At 58.8% G+C, this 24,395-nt stretch overlaps 1 protein-coding gene and 1 long non-coding RNA gene across 7 annotated transcripts in view; one reads left to right on the top strand and one right to left on the bottom strand.

The window, feature by feature from the left end:
- Positions 1-3,462: 3,462 nt before the first annotated feature.
- Positions 3,463-24,395, bottom strand: part of SHANK3 (SH3 and multiple ankyrin repeat domains 3) — a 56,824-nt gene continuing 35,891 nt past the window's right edge. For 2 of the 6 annotated variants that reach the window (XM_054469675.2, XM_054469676.2), the window contains 4 exons: positions 21,437-21,567; positions 20,734-20,818; positions 14,212-16,465; positions 3,463-5,930 (listed from right to left, as the gene is read on the bottom strand). In XM_054469675.2, coding sequence (XP_054325650.2) covers positions 5,339-5,930; positions 14,212-16,465; positions 20,734-20,818; positions 21,437-21,567 — 3,062 coding nt within the window. In that variant the 3' untranslated portion in view covers positions 3,463-5,338. Of the gene's footprint in view, positions 5,931-6,942; positions 16,466-20,733; positions 20,819-21,436; positions 21,568-24,395 lie in introns of all 6 variants that reach the window. The other 4 variants (XM_063663091.1, XR_010125928.1, XM_054469678.2 and 1 more) reach the window with 4 other exon arrangements.
- LOC129023136 (uncharacterized) lies at positions 16,354-22,596 on the top strand. Its single transcript, XR_008496690.1, has 4 exons — positions 16,354-18,311; positions 18,422-18,573; positions 18,729-18,967; positions 21,914-22,596. It is a non-coding gene; the product is annotated as an uncharacterized LOC129023136 (long non-coding RNA).

Raw genomic sequence — 24,395 nt, 5'->3', positions numbered from 1 at the left:
TATCTCCTATATGCCCTATCTGAGTCATGACACTTTATCTCCTCCAAGTGTCAGGAGATTTTTCTACCTTTATGTCAGGTAGCCTCACTTCCTCTAGCTGAAGGGCATACAAGTCCTATTTCATGACTTGAATGTTAATAGGTTTCAGCTCCACTACTGAGTGTTAGGAGACCTCACTTATTTTAACTGAGCATCAAGTTGTGTCTCATAAATAACCAGGAAAAGACTTTGGAAATATAGTTCAAGAAATGGCAAGAAGAGAACTGAAGAAGTGGGCCCAAGTGCAGAGGCTCATGCCTGTAATCCCAGCACTTTGACAGGGTGAGGCAGACAGATCACTTGAGCTCAGGAGTCCCAGACCAGCCTGGGCAACACGGCAAAACCCCGTCTCTACAAAAAATACAAAAATTAACCAGGTGCAGTGGCACCTGCGTCCCAGCTACTCAGGAAGCTGAGGCAGGAGAATCATTTGAACCCGGAAGGCAGAAGTTGCAGTGAGCCGAGATCGCACCATTGCACTCAAGCTTGGGCAATGGGAGTGAAACCCTGTCTCAAAAAAAAAAGATTAAAGTTTTGACTGTTAAAGAAAATATTATTCAGGTGTTTTTAATGGATAGCACCTATTTCTTTACAAATATTTAGGAGGTATCAATAAAAAAGTCTGAAGACCCAATGTCAGTGTCTAGATTCTAGAAGACCATTATGGTTTGACTCTGCAAAGCTTACCCACCTCTGATTCTAGAAGGGGCTGCCAGTCATCGTGCCTGCCCCTGGCTATAGTGATGGTTGCAGAAAAAGTACCTGGCCCAGCCCATTTATTTTTGTCATTTAATCTAATGGAAGCAACAAACATCTCAACTCAGAGTGACTTTGTCTGACCTTCTTCATGCTGTTCCAAGAGCAAAGGAGAGATGGGTGACAGGTCTGGGGCCAGAGGGTGGGGGCCCATCCGAGGGCGTGGCTCAGGCTGAGTCAGAGTGCTCAGCACAGGGGGCAGGACGGGGGCTCCCCATCTCCCCCTCAAACTCCTCCCTGTTCTCTGCTTCCACCCTAACCCAAGCACCCCTCCAGCTCATCCCAGCCATTCTCGCTGCTCCTGCTCACCCCAACCACCCGCTGCCTTCACCAGCCATGCCCACTTCTGTCCCCATCCTGGGCAATCCAACTTCCACCGCAGTTTTTCTCACCCTGATCTCCAATCCCTTCCAGCCCCCAATCCCCTCCTTTTCCATTCCTGTCCCCACCACCCTCTGAGGAGCAGAAACCTTAAACCATCCATCCTCAATGTCCAGCCAGCCGGGACGGCAAGAAGATCCCAGAGGGAGTAAGAATGGTTGACACAGTGAAACCTTGAGGGCCGAAAAGGGGTAGGTTTCAGGTCTTCACCCAGGGGAAGCAGGTGCCTCAGGGGTGGTTTAAGCAAGCAGGTGAGGGTCTGGGTGGCGCCATGGAGAAGGACAAAGGCCCTTTGAGGCTATGGATGGTGACAGCTTGAAAACCAGCCTCAGGCTGGGCAAGGTGGCCCACACCTGTAATCGAAGCACTTTGGAAGGCTAAGGAGGGTGGATCGATTGAAGCCAGGAGTTCTAGACCAGCCTGGGCAGCAAAATGAGGCCCCCATCTCTACAAAAAATAAAAAAAAAATTAGGTGTGATGGCCCACACTTGTGGTCCCAGCTACTCGGGAGGCTGAGGCAGGAGGATAGCTCAATTCCAGGAGGTTGAGGCTACAGTGAGCCATGATCTTGCCACTGCACTCCAGCCTGGGTGACAGGGTGAGACCTTGTCTCAAAACAAAACAAAAGCAGCCTCCGTGTCCTGGCCCTGCCCCAAAGTTGTCCACAGGTCTTGGGAGTGGCTGGGGGGTGCCAGCCCACAGGAAGAGCAGAGGCCACACAATTTCAAATTTTCAACATTTCCTAATCTTCATCTCATTTTCAGATTAGAAACTGAGGCCATCATAAGGAAAGGGCTGCACAGGAAGTCAAGGAGGGGGTCCCTGCAAGGGTCTGAGTGTGGGAGCAGGGGGCCCCTGACTCGCTCTGGGCCTGAGTGTGTGGCATCGGGAGGGTGGGTCTCCCTGGGCTGCACATGGAGCCCCAGGCCTCCATGGGGACTCGGAGGCTGGGGCTAGTGGCACTTCTCCACGGTGCCACCGGCCCCACCCCTGGCTAGGGTTAACCACAGAGCCAAGGTATGTGATTGTCATGCTGTCATATTCACATGCCACCTCAACCCAGTGTGTCCAGGCTCTGAAACCACTGCCCCTCCTGTAAGCAACCCTCCCCCCGGGAACGTCACATCTCTGCAGCCCCTGGTCTCAGTGCTGGGTCCTGTGCCCTCTACTTTCTCACAGCTCCCTCTTGATTGCCTTTGCCCACTTGCCTTACTGTCTGCCCTTCAAGACGTAGCTCACCACCTCCTTCAACTCAGCGAGGGGTCTCTGTCCCTCCTGTTGGCTGGCCACCCCCACCAGGTGCCACCCAGGACGTGTCTTTTTTGCCACATTATCAGCTGCTTACATGACTGCCTGTGCGCTCCTGAAGGACAATGTCTTGTCTCTGGTGCTCAGGGTGGGAGCAAAAAGGAAACCTCACATCCAACTGGGCAGACAACCCAAGGTGGGAAGCACCAACTTGCTCTAATTTGAGATAGCACCAGGGCTGTGCAGATGCAGAGCCTAACATCTAACTGGGACTCCAGGGAGGGCGGGTCAGAGAAAACGTCCTGGAAGACAGGATCCAGAGATCAGCCTCCAAGCTATGTATGCTTGATGCAGGCGAACGATGGGTGATCCAGGCAGAAGGACGAGGGCATGTGTGAGACAGAGCCCTGGAGCGTCATAGTGGCTCAGGGACTGCAGGAGGTGAGGGGAGACTGGCGAGCAGCATGTGTGCATGGGGAGGGAGCAGGGGATGCTGGCAGGGTCACGGCAGCACTGGCTGGACCGGACTGGCTCACGGGGTCCATCCATCAGCTGCATTTACAGACAGGCTGGTGTTTGTGAGCAGAGGGCAGAAATGGAAACAGAAAACCAGTGAATCAGCAGGGAAGGAGTGAGGGCTAAATCTGGTCTGCAGCCATGGGGTAGGACAGTTGCGAGAGATGTGAGGGGGTTCCAAGACAGGAGCAGCAGAATTTAAAAACAACTGGACGCTGGCGGGAGCAAGTCTTAAACCCTAGGCTTAAAACCTGGCAGGGGTCATGGAGGACAAGTGGCCTCCAGCTTAGGAGGTGCTACTCAGTTGGTTGGTGAACAGAGAAAAGCCTTCGGTGCAGAAGGCATGGGCTGAGTTCCAGCAGACTCGGAGAAGATGCTGGAAGATGCCAGGTGCCTAGGCATGGAGGTCAAAGATAGGGATCTAGGAGTCATCCGTGCACGTGGTCCAGTCTGAGGAGGTTTGTGCGACAGGTATGAGGGACAGACACAAATATCCCCTCAAGCAGGCAGCTGAGCCATGGCTTCATTTCTTATAAATTTATTACATAATAATATTATAATAATTATTATCAATAATAATAATATAAGAAACATAGATCTCTGTGGGGCGTATCACAACGTCAGGGTCAGGAGGCCTCAGGACTGGAGCAGGGGGTGAAACCCCCCGGATGGAACTCCATACAAAAGGAGGTGAAGCGGAACTGACCCTGTAAAGTTAAAAACCCAAATTGAACGGAACCAAAACCCACAGGTGAGTGTGAGACCGAGTGTGTATGTGGCAGTCTGTTACAGTGACTGCTGCTGTGTGACCTGGACTGTTGGCGGAAGGGTGAGTGGGTGTGACTCTGTGCCCAGGGAGTGGGGCCGGTGGGCCAGGGCGGGGCGGGCAGGCACAGACCGGCGTGCCAGGCCCCTGGGTTGTGAAAACTTCTGTTTTCTTTTTTTTTTTATTTTATTAAAAAAAGCTAGAAATATAAACAGAAACTTGTGAGTGACGTGGATGGAGCTTAGTCCAGACTCCAAACCCTAGGTTTAAAAACGTCCCAGGGCCCCCACCCCACAGGTCATTGCTGAGTGTGAGGAGTCACAGTGTGGGGAGCTGGGCACCCTCGGGGGTCTTTGACTCTCCCCAGGGCCTGCGGTGAACTGACTCTAGGGGTCCCCCATGATGCCCTCAGAAGCCCAAGGTGGGGGCGCTGCCTCCAAGGGGCCCTTGGGGCCTCCCCAAGCAGCAGGGATTCACCAGGGAACCCCGCTCAGGCTGGGTGAGGCTCTGGAAGGACAGGCTGGGCAAACAGCTGGACCCAGGGTGCAGGATGGCCTCTGACTTTCTTTGGAAGAGGAGACAGGGTGCTTTCACAGGCACACCCCACGCATGCACACTGCACGCCTCCACAGCCCCACGCTAGTCCAGAGCGGCCCCTGGGCCACTCAGTAATCAGGCACACACATGGCTCCCACGTGCTCAGACGCACCCAGTTTCACCCACACACATAAAGGGCAGGACAGGAGACTTTGGGGTCCAAGGCAGGGAGGCTTCTCTGCTGTAGTTGCCCAAGAGCATGGGGACCAAGCTGGCCCCCTCCTTGGGGAGAGACCCTGTGAGGAAGATGGCTGCGGTGGAGCGGCAGGGCCCTGCCCTCATCCCCCCGGCCGATGGTCTCCCAGGCCGGCTGGTCCCGCGGGTGCACAGCAGGACCCCCCACGAGCAGCACCTGAAGGGTCGGTGGGGCACACTAGAGCTCAGCGAGGGGAGGGGCCGAGCCGGGGCCCCAGGGCGGGCCACTAGGGCCCTGGCCAACCCCAGACCAGCTGGAGCGTCCCCTGCCCCGTTGTGGGGTGGCAGTGGCAGTGAGGGGCCGGAGATGGAAGACTGGGCAGCTGCAGTGGGACCAGTGAAAGTAGAAGGGAGGGGAGAGGAAACTATTACGGACAGAGATATTTGTTCCTTTTCTCGTTCCAAATATAGAGTGGATTAAAATATGCAAAACAGGGGGGCTCCTCGGCCCCCATCGAGAATCCCAATGTCTCCCCCCTCCCCCCGAGTCACCAAGGCGGGTCCTGACCTCGCATGCTGGACTAGGTTCCCCCTCTGGGAGAATGGCCACCAGGAGCTGTGAAGGAGGTGGTCAGGCCAGAGCACCCCGCCCCCGGCACCTCCCGCCCCAGCCTCCCTGGTCCACGCCCTTCCTGACTGTGTGCTGGGTGGGCTGGGCGGCCGGTGAGGGCACTAAGCAATGTACAGGGCGAGTCTCCGAGCAACAGCAAACAGGACGATTCATGCAACATTCCTGGCCCGGGCGCCGTCGTAAGGGGCAGGCCGAGCCCGCGGCCCGGGGTGGGGGTTAGGGGGGCCCTGCCGGCAGGGCGCGGCCGGGGCGGGGGCGGGGGTGGGGCGTCAGCTGCCGTCCAGCTGCCTGAGCGCGCGCTCGATGTTCATGCGGTGGCCCACGCGCGTGACGCCCAGCTCCACGAAGTCGTCCTTGGTTAGCGCGGGTAGGTGCGCGCCTTCTATCTCATGGTCCTCGAAGCGGTCGCGGTGCTCGCCTAGGTGGATGCTCTCCAGCCAGTCGCCCACGTCGAACTTGCTCCAGAGCTGCAGCGGCTTCTGCTGGAAGGGTCGGCGTGGGCCGGGGGCGCCGGGGCCAGGGCCGGACGCGGGCGAGGGCAGCGGCGACGGCGAGGGGGAGCGACTGCGCGCGCTCACGCTGCGCACCACGAAGCGCACCTCCTTGGGCTCGTGCGGGATGGAGAGGCTGGACGACTTGAGGATGGTGGGGGGCGTGAGGCCGAAGGGCCGCCCTGCGCCCCCCGCGCCCGCCCCCAGCCCCTCCACCCGCTCCAGCGACGCGGGCTTCACCGGGCTCGGGGCGCGTCGCGCCACGGGGTAGCGGCCACTGGGCCTCACCGAGTACGAGGCCCCGCCGCCCGGGCCCCCGGGGCTGCGCTGCGCTGAAATGGAGCTCAGCTCACCGAGGCTGCTGAAGAGCCTGCGGAGGGAGAGGGGTCAGCGCCAGGTGAGGGGCGCACAGCCAAGGGGGGACGGGCGGAGGGGAGCAGGCAGGGTCCAGGAGGAAAGGGGCTGGGGCTGGGGCTGGCGGGAGTAGCCCGGCCAGAGGAAGAAATAAAGGGTGGGATCCTATGGTTACCCTGGCCCTTTTCTCTGGCCCCTGGGACCAGAGCCAGTGACTGGCTGGAATATGAGGAATGACTGGTGGCCCCCTCCACTCCATCCAGGCTCCAAGTGCAGCCCAACCAAAGAAAAGACAGCCTCTCATGGCAAAGGGCTGGCTTCTCCTTCCTGCCAGCCTCCGACACCGGCTCTGGGCATGGCGGGATCCACAGATACCCGGGACGGTAAGACTTGGGCAGTACCCTTCACCGCCCACCCCCCACACAGCTCTGCTCTCATGAGAAGACCCAGGGGATCCTGGGCAGGTTCCTGGGACAGCTGAGTCGTGATAAAGGCTGGCAGCAGCACGAGGTTGAACAGGTCCGTGACACAGGAGACAGACACTAGGCAGGGCTCGTACCCGTATGGAGCAGCAGCACATGCAGGGCAGGTGTGAGGCCGTGCACACCCACAACACAAGGCAGCCTCCTGCACAGACAGCACACAACAGCAGCAACGGTGCCCACACGCGTTACGGACGTGCTGCAGTGGCAGCAGCACACACACGCAGACACGCAACACGCACACATGCACGCACGCACACACCCAAGAACCGGTGGCAGCTCACTTCCCAGCCTCACCTGACAGGACCCTAGAGCTCTAGCCCCTCCTTGGTTCTGCTGTGGTGGGAGGCCTACCTGGGGTGATAGCTCCAGAGAAAACCCATTCCCATGTCCTCCCATTCCCATCCCTATCCCCACTGTGTCAGGGGAAGCCTCAAGGGGCTGTCAGTGGCACCAGAGCCTCTCACAGCCACGCAGAGCAGAGACCCAGGCAGACAGGCACAGCGTGTGGACGGCAAGAGGCATGGGATGGGCATGCTCACTTACACAGCCGGCGCTCGGGACCGCGGCGCAGCTCGACAGAGCAGCCACATGCAGATGGGCAGGAGAGAGCAATGAGAGAGAGAGTTAGCCGGCCAGGCCCACGCGACCCACAGCTGCAGCCACACAACGGGCAGCCAGGTGTGGAGGGAGGAACTCAGGTGCAGAGGGCCCAGCTGCTGTGGGAGGGACAAAGCTGGAGCTGCTGGTGGAGGAGAGGCGCCTGTGCGAGAGTCTCCAAGTGCAGGTGGACCACAAGCGTGGCTGCAGTGCTCGGCAGGTGCCTGGCGCCTGGGGGTGCTGAGCCCCTGACATCCTCTTTGGCCGGGCCCCTCTCCAGTGGCCCTCCCACCCCCTCTCCCTGCCCCTGCCCAGGCTGAGTCCCCCCACCCCAACCTCTGTGCTGTCCTCACCACACAGCATCCCCAGTGCCTGCCCCACACAGGCATGGGGCTCCCCTTAAAGCAGGTTTCGTCTTTTGTCCCCCACCTGTGAGAGGCCAACCCTCTGTGGAGAGCTGAGCTCTGTCTCTCCCATGGGACCTCATTTCTCTCCTCTCCTCAGCCTCTGTCCCTACTGCCTCCTCCCAGCTGCTCAGATCCAGAGCAGAACTTCCTGAAGAGGCCACACTGTGCCCCCAAACAGAAAGGGGCTTCAAGAACACCTGAGGTGGGCCTCAGCACAGGCACCAACCACCAGAATAAGCTGTCTTTGCTTCCACTGGACCTGGCCTCCATGGATCCACCTGCACAGTGGGGCAAAGTGGGGAGGCAGCCAGGGTTGGGGGGTTCCCGAGGGGAGGTGCCAGGTGGTGTTGGGTCGGGGGGTCCCCTGGGGGTGGGTGCCAGGTGGTGGTGACTGCTGGAGGGGCTTGCCAGAGGAGACTCCAAGAGAATCACTCAGAGGGACCTGACTGTGGACACCCGGAGAGGAGCAGGACCAGGAATATGCACCTGACCTCCACCCACCAGCTCCGACACAGTGGCCCTGGCCTGGGGACCTGTCTCACAGGATGGACACCTACCCTGGCCCTGCCCCTGCCCCAAGGCTTAGCTTTCAATGGAGTTGTGATGGCAGGTGTACCTGGAGTCTCAGGTGTGACTGAAGCACACTGATGAGTTGCAGGACCACAGCAGTGAAGGCAGAGGCACAGGGCAGGCGCGGGCAGCGCAGCCGGGAGGCTCGGCCGGAGCCCAGAGCAGGGTCTGGGCTCCAGAAGGTCCGAGCTGGGCAGAGCAGAGTTGTGCCTGTCTGGGTAGTACTGGCAGGGGCTGAGCTGGAGACCTGGGCAGAGGGCAGGCTGGCTCCAGAGGCACCCACGGAGCCAGGGGCCCGAGGGCAAGAGATGTGAGGAGAGCCAGTCACATTGCTCCCGCCTCCCAGAGCATGTTGGAGATGTCAGGAGGCCAAGAGAAAACGCCCAAGGAAGGCTGTGCCCGCCAAAGTCCCCAGGGCACAGGAGGGAGGGGTCTGGGGTCACCCACGGCCCAGGTGTCTGCTTCTCCTCTTTCTCTTGGGGAACAGGGTACTGCCCACACAATCCCCAGGGCACAAATCCAAGCAGTGTCCATGTCTGACTTCCATGTTTCCGTAGCCTCTCTGCACACCCACCGTCACTCTCAGCCACTGTCTGGCCACCTCCCTGGCCAGGCTCCGGCCGCCAAACAGCCACATCACAGCACCTGCCAGCCTCCCAAAGAGCTTCTGGGCCACCCACCCTCTAACACATGATACTTCACCAGGCACCATCACCCACGAACACCTCCAGCAGCCGCCCTGAAGAGGCTGAGTCCAGATCATGCTGAGGGCCCCACGGCCCCACATCTTTCCACCTACATTTGAATCCTGCACCGTCTCGCTGTTTCCCAGTGACTCTCAGCCAGTGAGAGAGGACTGGCCTTGCCACACCCTCCCCACGCCGCCCTCTGCCCCGCAGTTGCCCAGGCCGTCAGCAAGACCCTGCTGCTGACCTGTTCATGTTTCCCTTCGAGACATTCTTTCCCAGGCCTCTTCCTTCCTAGATGGATTTTCGGAGCTCCCCTCTTAGTTTGCAGTTTCTCCTGGGCAACATTATCCACTCAGACCCTTTGCTATGGCCAGTGTGCCCAGGAATGCTGCATGTGAGACCCAGACAGTCTCTGATGAGTCCAGCACCTCTACTGGAGTATCCACACATGTCCCTCCATCCCCAACTCAGTGAACGGCACCCTGTCATTGCCACACACAGAGCCTGGGAGCCACCATCAGCTCCTCTTTTTACCCTACAGCCAATGACTAACTCCTAATATCAACCCAGACCTTCTCTTTACCCCTAGCCATTTCTGGATCCAGACCGTTCATGGTCTCAGGCCCTTCACCCCACTTCTTACCAGTTCTCCTTGCCTCCTGGTACCTAGCACAAAGCCAGGAATACGAGATGCACTAACGAAATGCAAAAATAGGATGACATGTCCCTGCCAGGCGTGCCCAACTCAGTCAGCCCACTGGGGCCAACAAGCAGGAAAATGTCCACACTCAGGCCCTGGATACTGCCTCGGGTCTTCTGCCACTGCACTCACGTGGGGCCGGTCTAGGCCTGTGGCCTTTTGCAAACTAGGGGCCTCATTAAGGTGCACTCACATGGGGCCGGTCTAGGCCTGTGGCCTTTTGTAAACTAGGGGCCTCATTAAGGGAACTAATTCTCAGAGGAGCACAAAACCAGACATGGGCTCTGAAGCTTCCAGTGCATCCTCTGCGGTAACACATCTTGCTCCTCAGCACCCCGCCTGTTCCCAGCTCCAGCTCTGATGGGCCCCAGTGTCCTATATCCCCTCCTCTGTACCTCCTTCCTACTCCCCGAACAGGGTTCAGGGATCCTGGGAACACACCTGCCCCAGCTGCATGTGGCCTGCAGGGGCCCCCACTGGCAGGTATGTGACACATTCAGTCTGGGTTTCAAAAGAGCAGGCCCTGCTGGCCTTGGCCCTGCTTACCAGTGTGATCCACCAAGCACACAGTGCTTTGTCCAGAGCCCTGACAAATATATTAGCAGGCAGGGTCTGCAGCAGGCCACCAGGGCAGGGTTTCTTGACCATTTTGAGGAATGTGGGTCTTCTGGGAGATCTAGGAACTGACTCTAACAGGTCTGGAGACCATGGCACACAGTGCCCTCCTCCACACAAGCTTGTCAAAGGCACCAGAAGTACTGCAGCAAAGAACCTCTTTTTGTGTTTCCAAAGCTATTTTGCCATGAACTTTACCTACAAAACCAGATGTGAGAGTCCCATGTAAATCTAAGTGCCAAGGCAGACGTGAGCCTTGCTATGGACCTCAGACCCCACATGGGATTCAGATCCGAGCATGGGGCCTGGAAGACAAATGGAGTTTAGAGCCAGGTGTGGAGCCAGGGTCTCAGAGACAAGTGTGAGCCTCAGACAGATGGGGTGCCTGTGGCCAGTTGTGGGGCTCGGAGTCAGGTCTGAATCATGCCCAAATGCAGCCTCAGAGTCAGGTGTGGGGCCCAGAGACCGAGGAGGGGCTCTGGGCAGATGAATGGTCTGTCCAGCAGAGCTAGACTTGGAGCTGGGAGCACAGAGCAGGTGGACAATCTGGGATCAAGGATTCCAAAGGCCAAAGGTCCTGGACCTTCCAGAGGCAGCATGAGAGTGCCACATCCTCCAGGTTCCCCTGAAAATCAAAGGTGGCCCGAGAGCTCATCATTTTTCCACAGGTTACCGAGCTTTGGTTCCATGGCATACAGGACAGCTTAACTTGCCCAGAAAGCTCTCAGGCCACACAATACCTTGTGGCTAAAGCACATCAGGAATGAGCCATCTGTGGAGAAGGTGGGTGGGGCATTCCCTTCCTCATGGTGTCAGTCAGGGAGAAGGATGGGCCTGGGAGACAAACACTGTGGAACACAAGGGGCTGGAGACACAGCTCAGGGTATGGCCCTGAGGGTGACCTAGTGCCTCTGCCAGGACTGGCCCTGGGAAGGAAGCAGCCATACCTGGATGTCAGAACCTCCCACACTTTAGACAGTTCCACCAGCAGTTTTATCCCTAAGTGAGGAGTGAGTACTGGACTCCAGCTATTAGGGGCTGCAGGACAAGAGCTGACAACAGCCACGGTGGGCACACAAAGGACCAGATCTGAAACAGGACTGGACTCAGACATCACCAAGTGTCCTGTGCTCCGCCCCGCTGCCTGCAGCCAGAAGCACCAGAAGTTAAGGGCCCAGGGTGGGCAGTGGGGCCCCCTCCAGATGGCTGTAGTTTAGCCCAGGTCTGAGGGCAAGAAGGAGCACAAGAGGGTGAAAGGAAGAGTGAGCTGGAACAGAAGGTAACACACAGGCAAACTGAGAAGGAAAAGCAGGCCCGGGTAAGCCACTCAGGTGGCACCAGGTGCTACTTATGACAAACATGACCAGTAAACAGAGGGGGTGAGTCTGTGCGATGCACACACCTGCCACTTCTGTGGACGGGGATTATTGGGCGAAAGCCCATTGTGTGTCATCAGAAGGGGTTTAACAACAGCGGCCCTCGATTACGGCAGCCAGAGAGCAGGGCTTATGGTCAGGCAGACCACCGCTTTCTGTCTGCAAGGAAACTCTCTGGTACCTCAGTTTCATTGTCTGGAACATGACGATCCTGTTAGGGTCCGTCTAATGGAATGGTGTGAAGACAAACTGATATGGCAGGACCATCTCCAATGCTGCATCCAACAGGCTTGTTTTCCCACAAAGGACTCTAAGACCTCACCTAGGTGTCTGAGTGCCTGGGTGTCAGTGACAGCAGAGACAATGGCAGCTCACACCAGTGAGGGTCCACAGGCCCCAGCCCTGGGCCTACTGGGTGCTTCACAGGTGATGCCGTGTGCAGCCTCGCGATAGCCTGTGCAGTCGGCTCACTGTAATACACTGCACGGGGGAGGGATACAGCACTAAGCTGTGACCTGCTGAGCACCGACATCAGGGCCCTCTGATGGCTCCAAGCCAACGACCAGCAAGGAAGTGAGTTGCTGATGCCAGTGGGGGCCGTGTCACAGAACATTGGTTGTTACAGGCTGTCCAGCATCTGGTTACTCCAGGGACAGCACTGGACTTCCATCTGGAGAGCCCCCTCCCCTCACTCTCAGCACCTGCTTGCTAGGTGGGCGGACCCATCCCCCTGGCTCCTGGGAGAACAGAGGACTCAAGCCTGGCTGATGAAAGCCCTATGTCCCCAGACCCCAGTGATCAGTCAGAGAAAAGCAGAGGACCCACATGAACCCAATCAGAGATCAGAATTTTGCAGGAACTACTGAGTAAAAGAACAGACATCACGTAAGGGTCAGGGCTGCCGGTCTTGTCCTTCCCCATCCCACATCTGAGAAAGAAAAACAAACAGAGTCCTGGTGAAAGCCAGAGCCAAGGCTAAGAGAACCGTACCCTGATCAAGACAGAACGCTAAAGAGCTCTGTGGGAGGATGAACTCAGAGAAGGGGGAAGTGCCAGAGGTTCCGGCTGAGGAATCCCCTGACCCTGCTCTCCAACTGCTGCAGCTGCCTCACAGGAGAGGACAGGGCCAATGACGAGACCTGGGCCCACCTGAGCCCGACCATGGGGGATTGACACCTGATGAGTCTGAACGCTGAGTAAGTCCTTCTGTGGGTTTTTGTCCTAAGCCACCTCCCTAGATCTCAAATCACAAAAGACAGCATTTGCATTTTGCTTTGTTCTTTCATCCATTTAAGAAATGTTTATTGAGGGCCTGAACCAGGCCAGGCACTGTGCTATGCACTTTTTAAAATGGCTTTGATTTTCATCAAGACCAAGAGGCAAAGAGGAGCGGAGGGAGAAGCAGAGAGGGAAGATGGGGGCTGGTCAGGTGTGGGTCAGGAGACCCCAGCCTCAGGGCCTGGTCCTGTACAGAGGCCTAGGACCAGGCTGCTCACTCTGATTATAACACCCATTCTACGGGCACCTTCAACACTGCACTGCTGGGAAGAGGGCTTTCCAGTTTGGCTGGGAGTTGGAAAAGGCAAAAAGGGGAGAGGACCCCAGAGCAATTCCCCAGGATGACAGGAGCTGGAGGCAGCATCCCGGGACCTTGGGAGAGGCCTCGTGAGCTTCCCAAGCTCCTGTCTTTTGAATCCTGAACTAAAGAAGGTAGAATGGCCAGGCCTTTGTAAGACCTGCAAAGTCCTTAAGTTCTGAACACGTTGCTACGCTGTGAACTCTGTCCTCCGAGGCTGACAGTACAGGGCCCACTAGGTTGGTCTCCCTGGCAGCAAGAAGGAGGTGTCAAGAGGCGGCACCCACGTACCACCCCCCCAGACCCAGAGAGGAGAGGGGAGACCTGGGGCACAGAAGGCAAAAGCAGCTTTAAAAAGGCAGACAAGGGGGCGGGTGGGGGATGACCAGCTCTGCCACCAGCATCCATGCAGCCCACGGGCCTGAAGGGCTCCTCTTTGGAAGGAGCCTTGGGAGTCGGGTCGTCAAGGAAAGACCTATGGGATCAGCCCAGGGCTCTGGCAGCTGTGACAGCCTCAGCAGCAAGCCAGGCCCCTGCTCAGATCCTTCTGGGTAGGGGCAGGACAGAGGGGGAAGTGGTGGGGAGAAGGCAAGAGGGCAGATGGAGTGCAGGGAGATGGCGTGACTTCCATCTACCTTCTTACTGCACTTTAGAAATGACACACGGGAACCCATGTTTACGGGATTCTAAGGTGGTGCCAAGAGACAAATGTTTCTGGGATGGGAAATAGGAAGTTAGTGGCAGATCCCCCAGAAGAAGAGGAGTCAGTGTGCTCCAAGCTGCCAAAGGAAGCAAGGCAGGAGGCAGCTCTAAGGCAGAGGGTATCAGCCACGCTGGGCAGCCACATGGCCACAGACAGGATGGGAGGAGGGAGGCGTACCTCCAAAGTAAAACACGAAACAACCCTTGATGGTAAAGACAGCCTGCGTTGGGAGCGAGAGAGAGAACCCACAGGAATCCCTGGGGCCAAGAGCCTCCAGGAGGGCCATGGAGGCGCTCATGCCCAACCTGAGTCTCTGAGGGGAGCCCAGCTCCCACTTCTGGCACCAACAGGGACACAGTGAGCAGCAACCCTGATGTGTCAGACGCCCAGAAGAGCCTCCTCTCTCAGGTAGGCCAAGCAAGACTGGATTCAGAGGTGGATGGCGGGAGCGGGTTGGGGGTTGCCACAGAAGGAATGGAACAGAACAAGGAGGAACAGAAGAGCCAGAGAACAGACAAGAGGAAGAACAGAGGGGGCCACGGACAAGGCACGGATCCCTCCCCGCACTGCCCTGCTCACCGAGCTGCTGCGATGGGCGACTTCTTGGCAGGGTCCAGCAGGCTGCCCAGGCCACCAACTGGTTCCTCCCCCAGGGAACGCGTGTCTTTGTTCAGCTGCTGCAGGCGGGAGCTGAGCTCACTGATCACAGTTGGTTTGTCGTCTTCAGGCCCAGGGAGTCCCCGGCTCTCCACGGGGTCCCCCCATAGCTTGGACCTTCTCTGGAAGAGGTAGCGAGGGCGGGCAGGCCCGGCGGCAGAGGCCAGCCCGGCAGAGGCGGCATGGTGCTGCTGGGCCATGAGCTCGCTGTCCGAGGACTGTTTCAGCAGCGGGTCCCTGAAGGTCACCGGCCCCTTCCCCAGCGGGGACTTGAGCTTGGGCTTGGGAGGCACTGGTGGCTTCTCTAGTAGAAAAGTGTGTCCGTCAGCGAAGGAGGTGTGGGTGTCAGTGAGTTCCCCGCTCTCCGAGCTCAAGGTGGACATGCTGGACACCGTGGAGATGGTGCTTGTGGTCTCCAGGTGCGGGTCGCTGGAGCTGCGTGTGTCAGCCTCCTCCACCCCAGAGTCGGCTGCAGACTCAGGGGCAGGGGGTGGCTCACTGCTGGGCTTCCCTGAGGCCGGGCTGGGCACCGTGGTGGGCGAGGGGCCCGGGCCAGCAAGTGGGGTGGCCAGCAGGACCCCGTTGGCAAACTCTTCAGGGGGTGGCACCAACCCAATTCGGGCCAGCTCCTCCCTGGTCTCCTCATCGCTGGACGACAGCTGGGCGGGTGGCAGGTTCACAGCGAACACCAGCTCTGGCTCTTCCTCTGAGCTGCCCTGGCCTGGCCCAGCGTCTGCCGGGGTGCCACCAGGGGGCTGGGCCCGGGGGCTGGGCAGGGGCTCTGCCACAGCCGCTGACTGCATGGGGGCCGGGGCCAACTCCGGGGTGCCCGGGCGCTCCTCTTCGGCCCCCCCCAGCCTGCTGGGCTCCTGCCCGTTGCTGGTGGCGTGCACAACAATGAGGCCAGCTGGCCGCTGCAGGGATGTGTCCAGGACGCTGAGGATCATGGACTTCTTATCCTCGGGCGACTTCCGCTCCTCCCGGGGGACCTTCTCTGCCTCCCTGCGAGCAGGCACAGGAATCCAGGCCGGGCTCCGTGGGGAGAAAGCTGGGGAAGCCAGGGACCCTCGCTCTGGGTCCCGGGCCTGTACATCCACAAACAGGGGTCCGGGGCGGTCGGCGTCGGGACTGTGCACGGGTGTGGGGGACCGGGAGGGCGCCTGGGAGGCCAGAGCTCGCTCTCGGGCAGCCAGGGCAAGGGCCAGGGGTGAGCTGGGGTCCAGGGGTTTGCCGGTGAGTGGGTGGATGAAGGTGGAGCCCGAGGGCCCAAGGCTCGGGCCGCTGACCAATGGCTTCAGAGCAGACACCGGGGAGGGCAGCAGCAGGTCGCGGCCGGCGGTGGGGCCGGTCCCCAGGAGGCGCTCGTCGATGGAGCGGGAGGGCTGGAGGGATGGCAGATCCGCGCTGGGGGCGCTGCCCTCGATGGCACCCACGGACAGGAACACAGTGGAGCGGCGCCGCTCCTCCAGCCGCCGGTCCTTGGCCGGGCCCGGGCCGCCGAACGCGAGCCCCGGGCCATCGCCCGCGCCGTAGTCGAGGCCGCCCGGGCGCGGCCCGCGGTGGGTCGGGGAGGGCTCGCGGGCGAAGCTGCCGCCGCCGGGACCGGGGCTGCCCACGGCCAGGGCCGCGCGCTCCTGCGCATCCTCCACCTGCAGCTGCTTCACCAGGGGGCTCTTGCGGCGCTGCGGCTTGGACGGAGCGAAGAGGCTGGCGCTGAAGGCGCCCAGGTTGGCGTAGGGACTGTCGGGGCCGGGCGGCCGCGGCCGGCGCTTGGGTCGCTCGGGCGGGGTGGCCGCGGGCGGGGGTCGAGGGGCGTCGCCCGACTCGGGCGCCGAGTCCTGCAGGATGATCATGGAGCGCGCGCGCTTCTGCCGCTCGGGATAGGGCAGCGGGCCGAGGGCCGCGCCCGGCTCGTACAGGCCGGCAGCGCCCGCGCCCAGGCGCGCCTCCAAGCCGGGCTTGAAGCTGGAGCGCACCGTGTCGTAGGCGCGGCCCGGCGGGGGCGGCGGCGAGAAGGCTGGGGGCGGCCCCGAGTCGAAGTAGTAGGGCGCGGGCGGGGGAGGCGGCGCGGTCTGCGGCGGGGGCGGGATGCCGCGACCCTCGCGCACCGGGTCTTGCATCGAGGTGCTCCGCGGGAAGCGCCCTTCCAGCAGGGACGCCAGCTTCTCGTCCTCCCCTGCGGACGGAAGGGCCGGTGAGACCAGCCAGGGCGCTGGGCGGGGAGGGGTGGTGCTGCCTTCGGAGAGGCTCCTGGGGACCCCGGCACCCCCTCCCGCAGAGGCCAGCCTTGCCCCGACTCCACCCCGGGGAAGCCACCGTCCGGACACAATGGACGCCCGCGGCAGAACCCGGCGCGAGGAGCTAGAATGCTCGGGAAAATGGGGTTGGGGCCAGTGGTGGCCGGGAAATGGAGGGCAGGGGAGAAACAGGGAGCCCAGAGCACGGGCTCCGAGGCAGACCCTGGTCTGGGTTGGTCCCTGGATGCCCAAGCTCTGTGCCCCAGGCCCAGGGCTGCACGGGGAGGGCTCTTGTGAAGAGGACAGGAGAGAGGTGTGCGTTCAGTTACAGGATGGAGGAGGGCCCCACCGGGGACCCCCGAGAAAGGACACAAACTCTGACGACCTGGGTTGGGGCCAAGACCTGCCCAAACCCAGGGTCATCAAGCAGGCCCTGAGAAGATATCCCAGGAAGGCAGGGACAGCCCTGCAAGACATGGGGACAGAACTGCTGAGGGGCTTGGAGGGGCCAGTACAGGGCTCCCCACCCCAGAATGAACAAGTCCGACGCAGAAGTACCAGCCCGGGAGGCAACCAGAGGCGAGAGGAAGATGGTCGGAAATGAGCAGGAGGGACACACCGGCAGGGTGAGGGGCAGCAGGGCTGTGGCCACTGGAGCCAGGCCTCCGGCAGAGAAAGACCTAAGGCCCACCCAGGTAAGGAGGTGCTCTGTGGAAGAAGCCTTGAGAGGCTCCTCCCAGAGACCCACATGGGTGGGTGATGCAAACACAGTGGCTGAAATTCAGTAAGGTTGGGTGAGTGGGTGAAGGGAAGAATGGATGGATGAATTAAAATGGAACTGCAGGCTGAGCACCCAGCACGTTTCATTTTAACCCCTACTGGCAGCGTGACCCCAGGCCAGGCCCTGAGCCCCTTTGAGCTTCAGTTCTTTCATGGTCAAAACAGGCTTAAAATGAACTCCCCTCTGCATGCCTTGCTCAGACGTCATTGTTAGGATCCTGTGCAAGGGCTGGAGTGCTCAGGGCCCTCATGATCCTGCTGTCCAGCCAGAACCTGACACAACCTCCTGAGCACCCCTGTGGACATCATGATGTGGATACACGTGCTGCAGGTGTGTTCAGTGAGGCTGCAGGGGGCAGATGGCCCCACACCCACACACCCAGGTCTCGTGATGCTCCTGTTCCCAGCCTCACTCAGATTGGTCAACATTTTTATGAACTCGCTAAAATACAGACTGCCTGTTCCTGATCGCATCCTCCTCCAGCCACCGCAGTGCTAATGAGGCCTCCAATACTACACTGCTTCTTGCTGGGCATAATATCTCTTTGTAGCCAAGGTACCAAGGGTGGGCTTTTGTGTACAGACCTAGGCTTGAATTTTAGATCTGCCAGGAACTTCAGAAGCTTCTAGGAACTTCAGTTTCCTCATGTCAAGAGGACAGCCTGCAACTATTGTGAGGCAATTTCACCTTTACAGTACAGGGCTGAACTGCAGCAGTATCCTGGGAATGGGGGAAGGGGGCCGAGGTCATCATCATCGTGATTTTTAGGTCTGCCTTCCCCCCATCCCCAACCGCTGGACAGAGAAATTGTGCCCAGTTCGTCCTGGGTCTCCTGCTGCATTCCCTGCACTGTGTATGAACGCGCAGTGAACACCCACAAGCCTATGTGTTAGATGGAGCGACACAGAACAAGCGCACCTTGAGGATGTAGAAGGCGGGAGTGACGTGCAAAGATGAAATAAGGGGAAATTTAATGCTAATAGCATGCCAAGTTCTGACTTAGGGTAAAGAAAAGTCACTTGCCTCAGCATGGAATGGGGAATCTGTTCTGATACCATCTGGGGCAGGGGTGGGACCCCTTGGGGGCAAAGGTAGATCCTCTTTGTCTGCCTAGGTCATAGCAGAGAGCATTTCTCGAGCACCGTGTGCCAACCTCAAGAAGCAGCATCTACGTCTAACACTGGCGACTGGCTGCTGAGCACTCCCAGCATGCCACATGGTCCGTGAGTGCCGCCTACCGGGCGAGCCTCAGAGTGGTCCTTGGAGGTGGGTAATAGGTGGTCTCCATGTTTATGGATCAAAATCCTGATGTTTCAAGGGCTGCATCGTGTGCCCAGAGCAACAGAGCCAGGGCATGGGGCATGGGGCATGGGGCAGGGGCCTGGGGAGTCTGACAACCCAACCAATGTGCATGCCGGCAGCTGAGGCCCAGCAGGCCAAGAGGAGCCAAAAAGGAGCACCTGTCCACCCATCCATCAACCGAGTGCAAGAGGATGCCTGAGGGACCAGTGCAGAACGGGCAGTCCTAGGAGAGTGGCTCAAGGCCTGCAGGGTCGGGCCCAGGAACAGCAAGAGTCAGAAGACCCAGGTCAAGGGAGGCAGAGACAGATGTTTCCAGATGAAGCAGGAGAGCACTGGGGCCAATCTCCAGGGCCCCAAGGTAATGAGGAGTACACAGAGGGTCAAGCTGGATGGATATGGGGTGATAGCAGCTCTGCGGAAAGCCTCATTTGGCCAGAGGGATGGACTAGAGGGCAGAGCCAGGGCAGGCAGTCACGAGAACAAAGCCAGGGTCCAGCTGCAAGGTGATGAGACCTGTGCAGGGCAGGGCTGTGAGGCCACCCACCCTGACACGTCAGGTGAAGCAGAGGGTAAGAAAGTAACCATGGAAGACACTCAGGGCTTAGGCCAGGGAGAGCAGAGAAGAGCGCTTCTCAGCTGCAAAGTAGCTGCAGCCTCACCAGCCTTCTTCCCCACAATCCCACCTACAGAAATAACTCTTGGCAGTCTCCGAGGGACCAGGTCACACACCCATATGCCTTTTCCACACTGGTCAGTTCACCCCATTATCCCCCAGAAACTCCCATTTATCTTGCACATCTTAGCTCAAAAGTACCCCCACCCCAACACACACAGCCTTCTGTGACACCAGGTGTGCTTGGAGCCCCCCAGTGGGCTCCACTGGTCCGTGAGCCCCGACACCCACCATGTGCCCGCGGAGCTCTCTGCACACGTCACATTCCCCAACCAAGCCCCAGACTTGGCCCAGGATGGGCCTTGTGTGAACACCAGTTGGCAGGGTCCTGAGGCAGGTGAGGAATCAGAGTTTGGGCAGCTGTGTGATCTTGGGCAGGTCATTTACCCTCCTTGCTTCAGTTTCCCCATTGGTAAAATGGAGGTTCTAGTGGTCTCAACCTCAATACGGTTATTCTAACTATTAAATGCTCAGTGTCCAGCCCATAGTAAGTGCTGAGAGGTTTACTCCTATGTGTAACAGACGGGGGGTGTGCTGGGGTTTGTATGGACAACGGACGGTCAAGTGGGCAGGTGTGTGGGTGGACAGATGCACAGGTGGGCAGGGGACAGGAGAGTGGATGTCTGGAGGGATGCACAGTGGGCAGGGCTTGTTAGATGTCCCCATCTGGGTCAGGAAAGGAGACGGTGAGTGTGGGGTGTGATGGTGGCTGGGGAGTGGTGAGGCACAGAGGGGAAGGAGGCTGAAGACACAGCCTTGAAAAGGTCCCATATTTGAGAGGCTGGGGCGGCAGGGTTGAAACAGGTGCCACCTGAGAAAGGAGGGGAAAACCAGTAAGTGTTGTCCTAAAACTCCGGGGAGGAGCGTTTCATGGAAGAAGGAGCAAAGAAACCAAATGCCAGCTGAGGCCAGCAGGAGTGCTGGCCATGCGTCCATGGGGAGGAAGGCCCTGGAGGCCACCGGTGACCCTGGTGGAAGCAGTTTCAATTTGGGTATGGAGAGAGCAAGTCTGCCGCAGGCTGAGGAGCAGGTGGGGGACGGGAGACAGACAGCAGGTAGGGGTGACTTTTGGGGGAAAACTGGCTGTGAAGGGGGGAGACAGCAATACACAGAGGAGTAGGGGAGAGGCAAGTCCAGGGGGTTTGAGGGTCAGAAACTCGGGGGAGCAACCGCGATGGAGGCAGCTGAGCTGGGGACAGGGGTGAGACTGCCCATGGGAGGGATGAGGCGATGGGGGGGGGGCGGTGCCCACTGGCCAGGGAGTGTCGGCTGCCGGGGGAAATCTCTGGGTTGGGGAAGGCCTAATCCCCACACGTCCGTCAACATATGAGACCCTTCAGCTGGGGCCCCAGTTACCAGCAGGGAGAGGGAGTGTCCTTCAAACCCAAGTCCACCCTGCCAGCCCCAGCCCCGTCCCTCCCCGCCCATGCAGCCCCACAGCCCAGCCATACCTACAGACTTGGTCCGTGGAATCCCCTTCCGCAAGGAGCCTGGCAGCTTCTCTGGGCCTGGGAGGCCCTGGCGTTCAAACAATGACTGTGGGGGTCAGGGAGGGGAATATGGAGGTTCCAGGGCACTGGGGGCCCTCAGTCCTCCTAAGCCAGAAGTGAGACACCCCATGCTCTCACTCTAATGGCACTGGTGCCTGTGGGTGCCTGGACCCAGAAATTATGTCTGGACTCTGCCCTCAGGGAGCAGGGGATGCAGCCCATTGGAGCCTGGGCTGTGTGGGCAGTGCAGATGGTGGGACAGTGCAGACAGTGTTGGGCAGGGTGGGTGCAGACCCTGGCAGACCCTGGGTGAGGGTGGGGGAGGAGCCTAAAAGGCGCCGGGTCGGCAAGTGGGCAGGGAACAGAGACATGCTTTGTCGTGTTCTCAGCGGAGCTGGGGTAGCTTGGTGGTCTCAGGCGTGAGACAGGGACTGCCTGAAGGCAGAGGCACCAAAAGCCACAAGGGTAAACCCAGCAGGTGCTGAGCTGTGGCCATTGAAGGGGCAGAGACAGCCCCAAGAGTCTCTGAGAGAGGCCACGGGGTGCACACACCCCTCTGGAGAGGGGTCCACATGACAGGCTCTCACCTCAGTCAAGAGGGCCCAGGACAGTCTGACCCCCATGCCTGCCCGGCCCAGTGCTCCCAGCCACCCGTGGCCCTTACGCTAATCTCGGCGGGTGTGATCCTCCGACTGGTGGGCCTCTGTTTGACGGTGGCAGCTCTGGAGTCTGCGTCCGCGATGTCTGGCCTCAGCGTTGGCTCTGCAGCGGCTGCCAGCATCTCGTCCAGCTTCTCTGCACAGCAAGGACGCTCCATCTCAGCTGCCTGGGCCACCTCCTGCCCCACTGCCATGTCCTCCCCAACCCAGCCACCCATGATGCTGACAGAGGCCACCACTCCCCTCCCTCCTTAAGCTCCCACCCCAGGCCCCCAAGACAAGGCCCTCACCCCAGAACTCAGACCCCACCCCAGGCAGCCTCTCTATCCTCAAGGAGACTCCAGGTGACCCTGTGGACCTCACTTAAGGAAAGGCCACTCTGACCATGAGGGAGAAGCAGGGCAGGGGACAGACAGACAATTCAGAGACCACAGTCTCCCTGGATTTCCCTCCATTTCCCTTCGTCCTGTCACTGTTCTCAGCACATACAGGCCACTCTTGGCTACATGTACCGCACTGGAAGGGAAGCTGTTCACAGCCCGAGGACAGACCCCGATGTACAAGCAGGCTTCCACAAAATATCAAAGTGACTTGGAAACTCTGTTAAACTAATACGTATATCTAAGGACCATCAGAGCTCTGGCTGGATGGCTCCCCCAGGACATCAGTAGCTCTCGCCCCCTGTGGGTCCACTGAGGACCAGTGCGTGGAGCATGCAGCCAGGGCTGGGGCAGCCCTCATGTCCACCTGGCTGCTGCACCCGCCCTCTCATTCAGCAGCCCCACTGCACCCCACCCATCACTCAGGCTCCACCCAACCCCAGGCCCTTCTCCACTCTTTGGGGCTATGCCAACCCTAGAGGGACGACTGTCTGGTCACACTTGTCTTGGCACCTTTCACTCTTGTCTTGGCTCCTTGTTGGAGAATTTCAGTGGTCAGACTGGACACCTCCTACTCCTTCCAACTCCAATCTGCAGCTGTTCACAGCACCTGCTGGTTCTACCTCTGCGATCTGCTTCGCATTGCTAGAAGGAAGTAAATAACTCCCCAAGACTGTCCTGTACCCAACCCAGACCAGACCCACCCTGTACACTGACTCTGTCCTGACCTAACCTCTTTGTGACCTCTGTGTCCTCATCAATAAAACAGGCATAAAAACAGCGCTAGCTCACGTGTCTCTAGTAAGAATTAGCACAGAAGAAAGGCTTACAACTGTGCTGGCACTGGACACAATTCAGTACAATTCATGTCTGTGTGCCTCATCTCCCCAGACAGCTTGTGGGTCTGCAGGAGAGAGCAAATACCATTCTCTGTGTTCCATCAGCGCCCAGCCTGTGTCCTGAACGATACAAGAGTTTACCGGCAAAACAGGCTCCAACTGCAGGTATCTGGGCCTGTGCACAGCTCCCAGTGCCACCAGGTAACGGGCCCAGGTACAGACCAGGGGTTGCTGGTTTGAGGGGACTTCTCATTTGCTTTTGTCATGAAGTGAATGATTTCTTTTTGGGAGTTGAAGTCACCATCGCCACCATTTGTTAAGTTCTTGGTGATTTCTAGAGTATGCGGGACTTTATGCAAACCACTCCTCTCATCCCACAACTACACGAGGATTTTATCATCACCCTTATCCGACCCAGGAGCAAACTGAAGCTCAGAGAGAGAAACTGCCACAGATCTCTGACTAGGAAGTAAGAGATGAGACTTAAGCGCCATACTCCCCAGAAACTGCAGAAGTAAAGACATGAATGGAGAGAAAACTCCGTGAGGCACACACGGCTCAGCATCATGGCAGACACGTTGCCACCTGAGCCACGGGCTAGGAGAGGCTGTCTCTCTAGGTCCGGAAGACCCATCCCAGAGACCCACAGCGGGACGCACATAACATTTAGTGAGGCAGCTGTTTCTGGTCATCGGGTGATGGTGCTGGAGCCAGGTGAGAAGTGTTTTCAAAAGGGAAAGGATTAATCAAGAATTCTGCAAATTACAAACTGATGAGGTTGACATAAATCTCCCCCCAATATTAGAGAATATATTCTTTTTTGTTGTTGTTTGTTTGTTTGTTTGTTTTTTGAGACAGAGTCTCGCTATCCCCCAGGCTGGAGTGCAGTGGCATGATCTTGGCTCACTGCAGGCTCCGCCCCCCGGGTTCACGCCATTCTCCTGCCTCAGCCTCCCGAGTAGCTGGGATTACAGGCGCCCGCCACCACGCCCGGCTAATTTTTTGTGTTTTTAGTAGAGGCAGGGTTTCACCATGTTAGACAGGATGGTCTCGATCTCCTGACCTCGTGATCCACCTGCCTCGGCCTCCCAAAGTGCTGGGATTACAGGCGTGAGCCACCGCGCCCGGCCAGAGAATATATTCTTAAATAAATTATTTTAGATAATTAAGGGAAATGAAGCCCATCAGGAACCAAGTGGACCCGCTCACTCCCAGGGCCCTCTGGGTGCACGGCAGGGCACAGCTGGGTTTGCAGCTGTTTGATCAACAGGGCCCCAGCCTGCGGGATGATCAACCAGCCATCACTTCTTCCACAACTGGAGCAGCACCCGGGCTGCAACACGGCACCCTGGGAGCCCCACTAATGAGCTAGAGGGCAGAGCCAGAAGATTCCAGAAATAGCTTGTATGTCTGCCCCAAAGGCATGCAGAAAAGGTCACTGGAGGAGACCTTGTCACCTGTTTTTAATACCTGTGAAGACACTGGGGAAGCCCTTCACCTGGGCTGGGGCAAGACGCAGCAAGGGGACCTCAAGAGGGCTGGGCCAAGGGCCTGGCAGATGTGTTCTCACCCAGGGAAAGCCCAGTGGGTCGAGAGAGAGAGAGAGGGATGGCCATCAGGTACACGGACGTGGAGCAAATATTCAGGCCTGGGTGGAGAAAGCCACCTCAAGCCTCTGTCTGGGCCCTGATTCCCATCCACCCGAGAGGCAGAGGAGGCTGCTGGAAGCCGGGTCCCAGGACTTC

The sequence above is a fragment of the Pongo pygmaeus genome, chromosome 23, assembly GCF_028885625.2.
Source record: "Pongo pygmaeus isolate AG05252 chromosome 23, NHGRI_mPonPyg2-v2.0_pri, whole genome shotgun sequence".
In the NCBI taxonomy this organism is placed as follows: Eukaryota; Metazoa; Chordata; class Mammalia; order Primates; family Hominidae; genus Pongo; species Pongo pygmaeus.
This window is presented reverse-complemented; position numbering and strand designations above follow the sequence as displayed.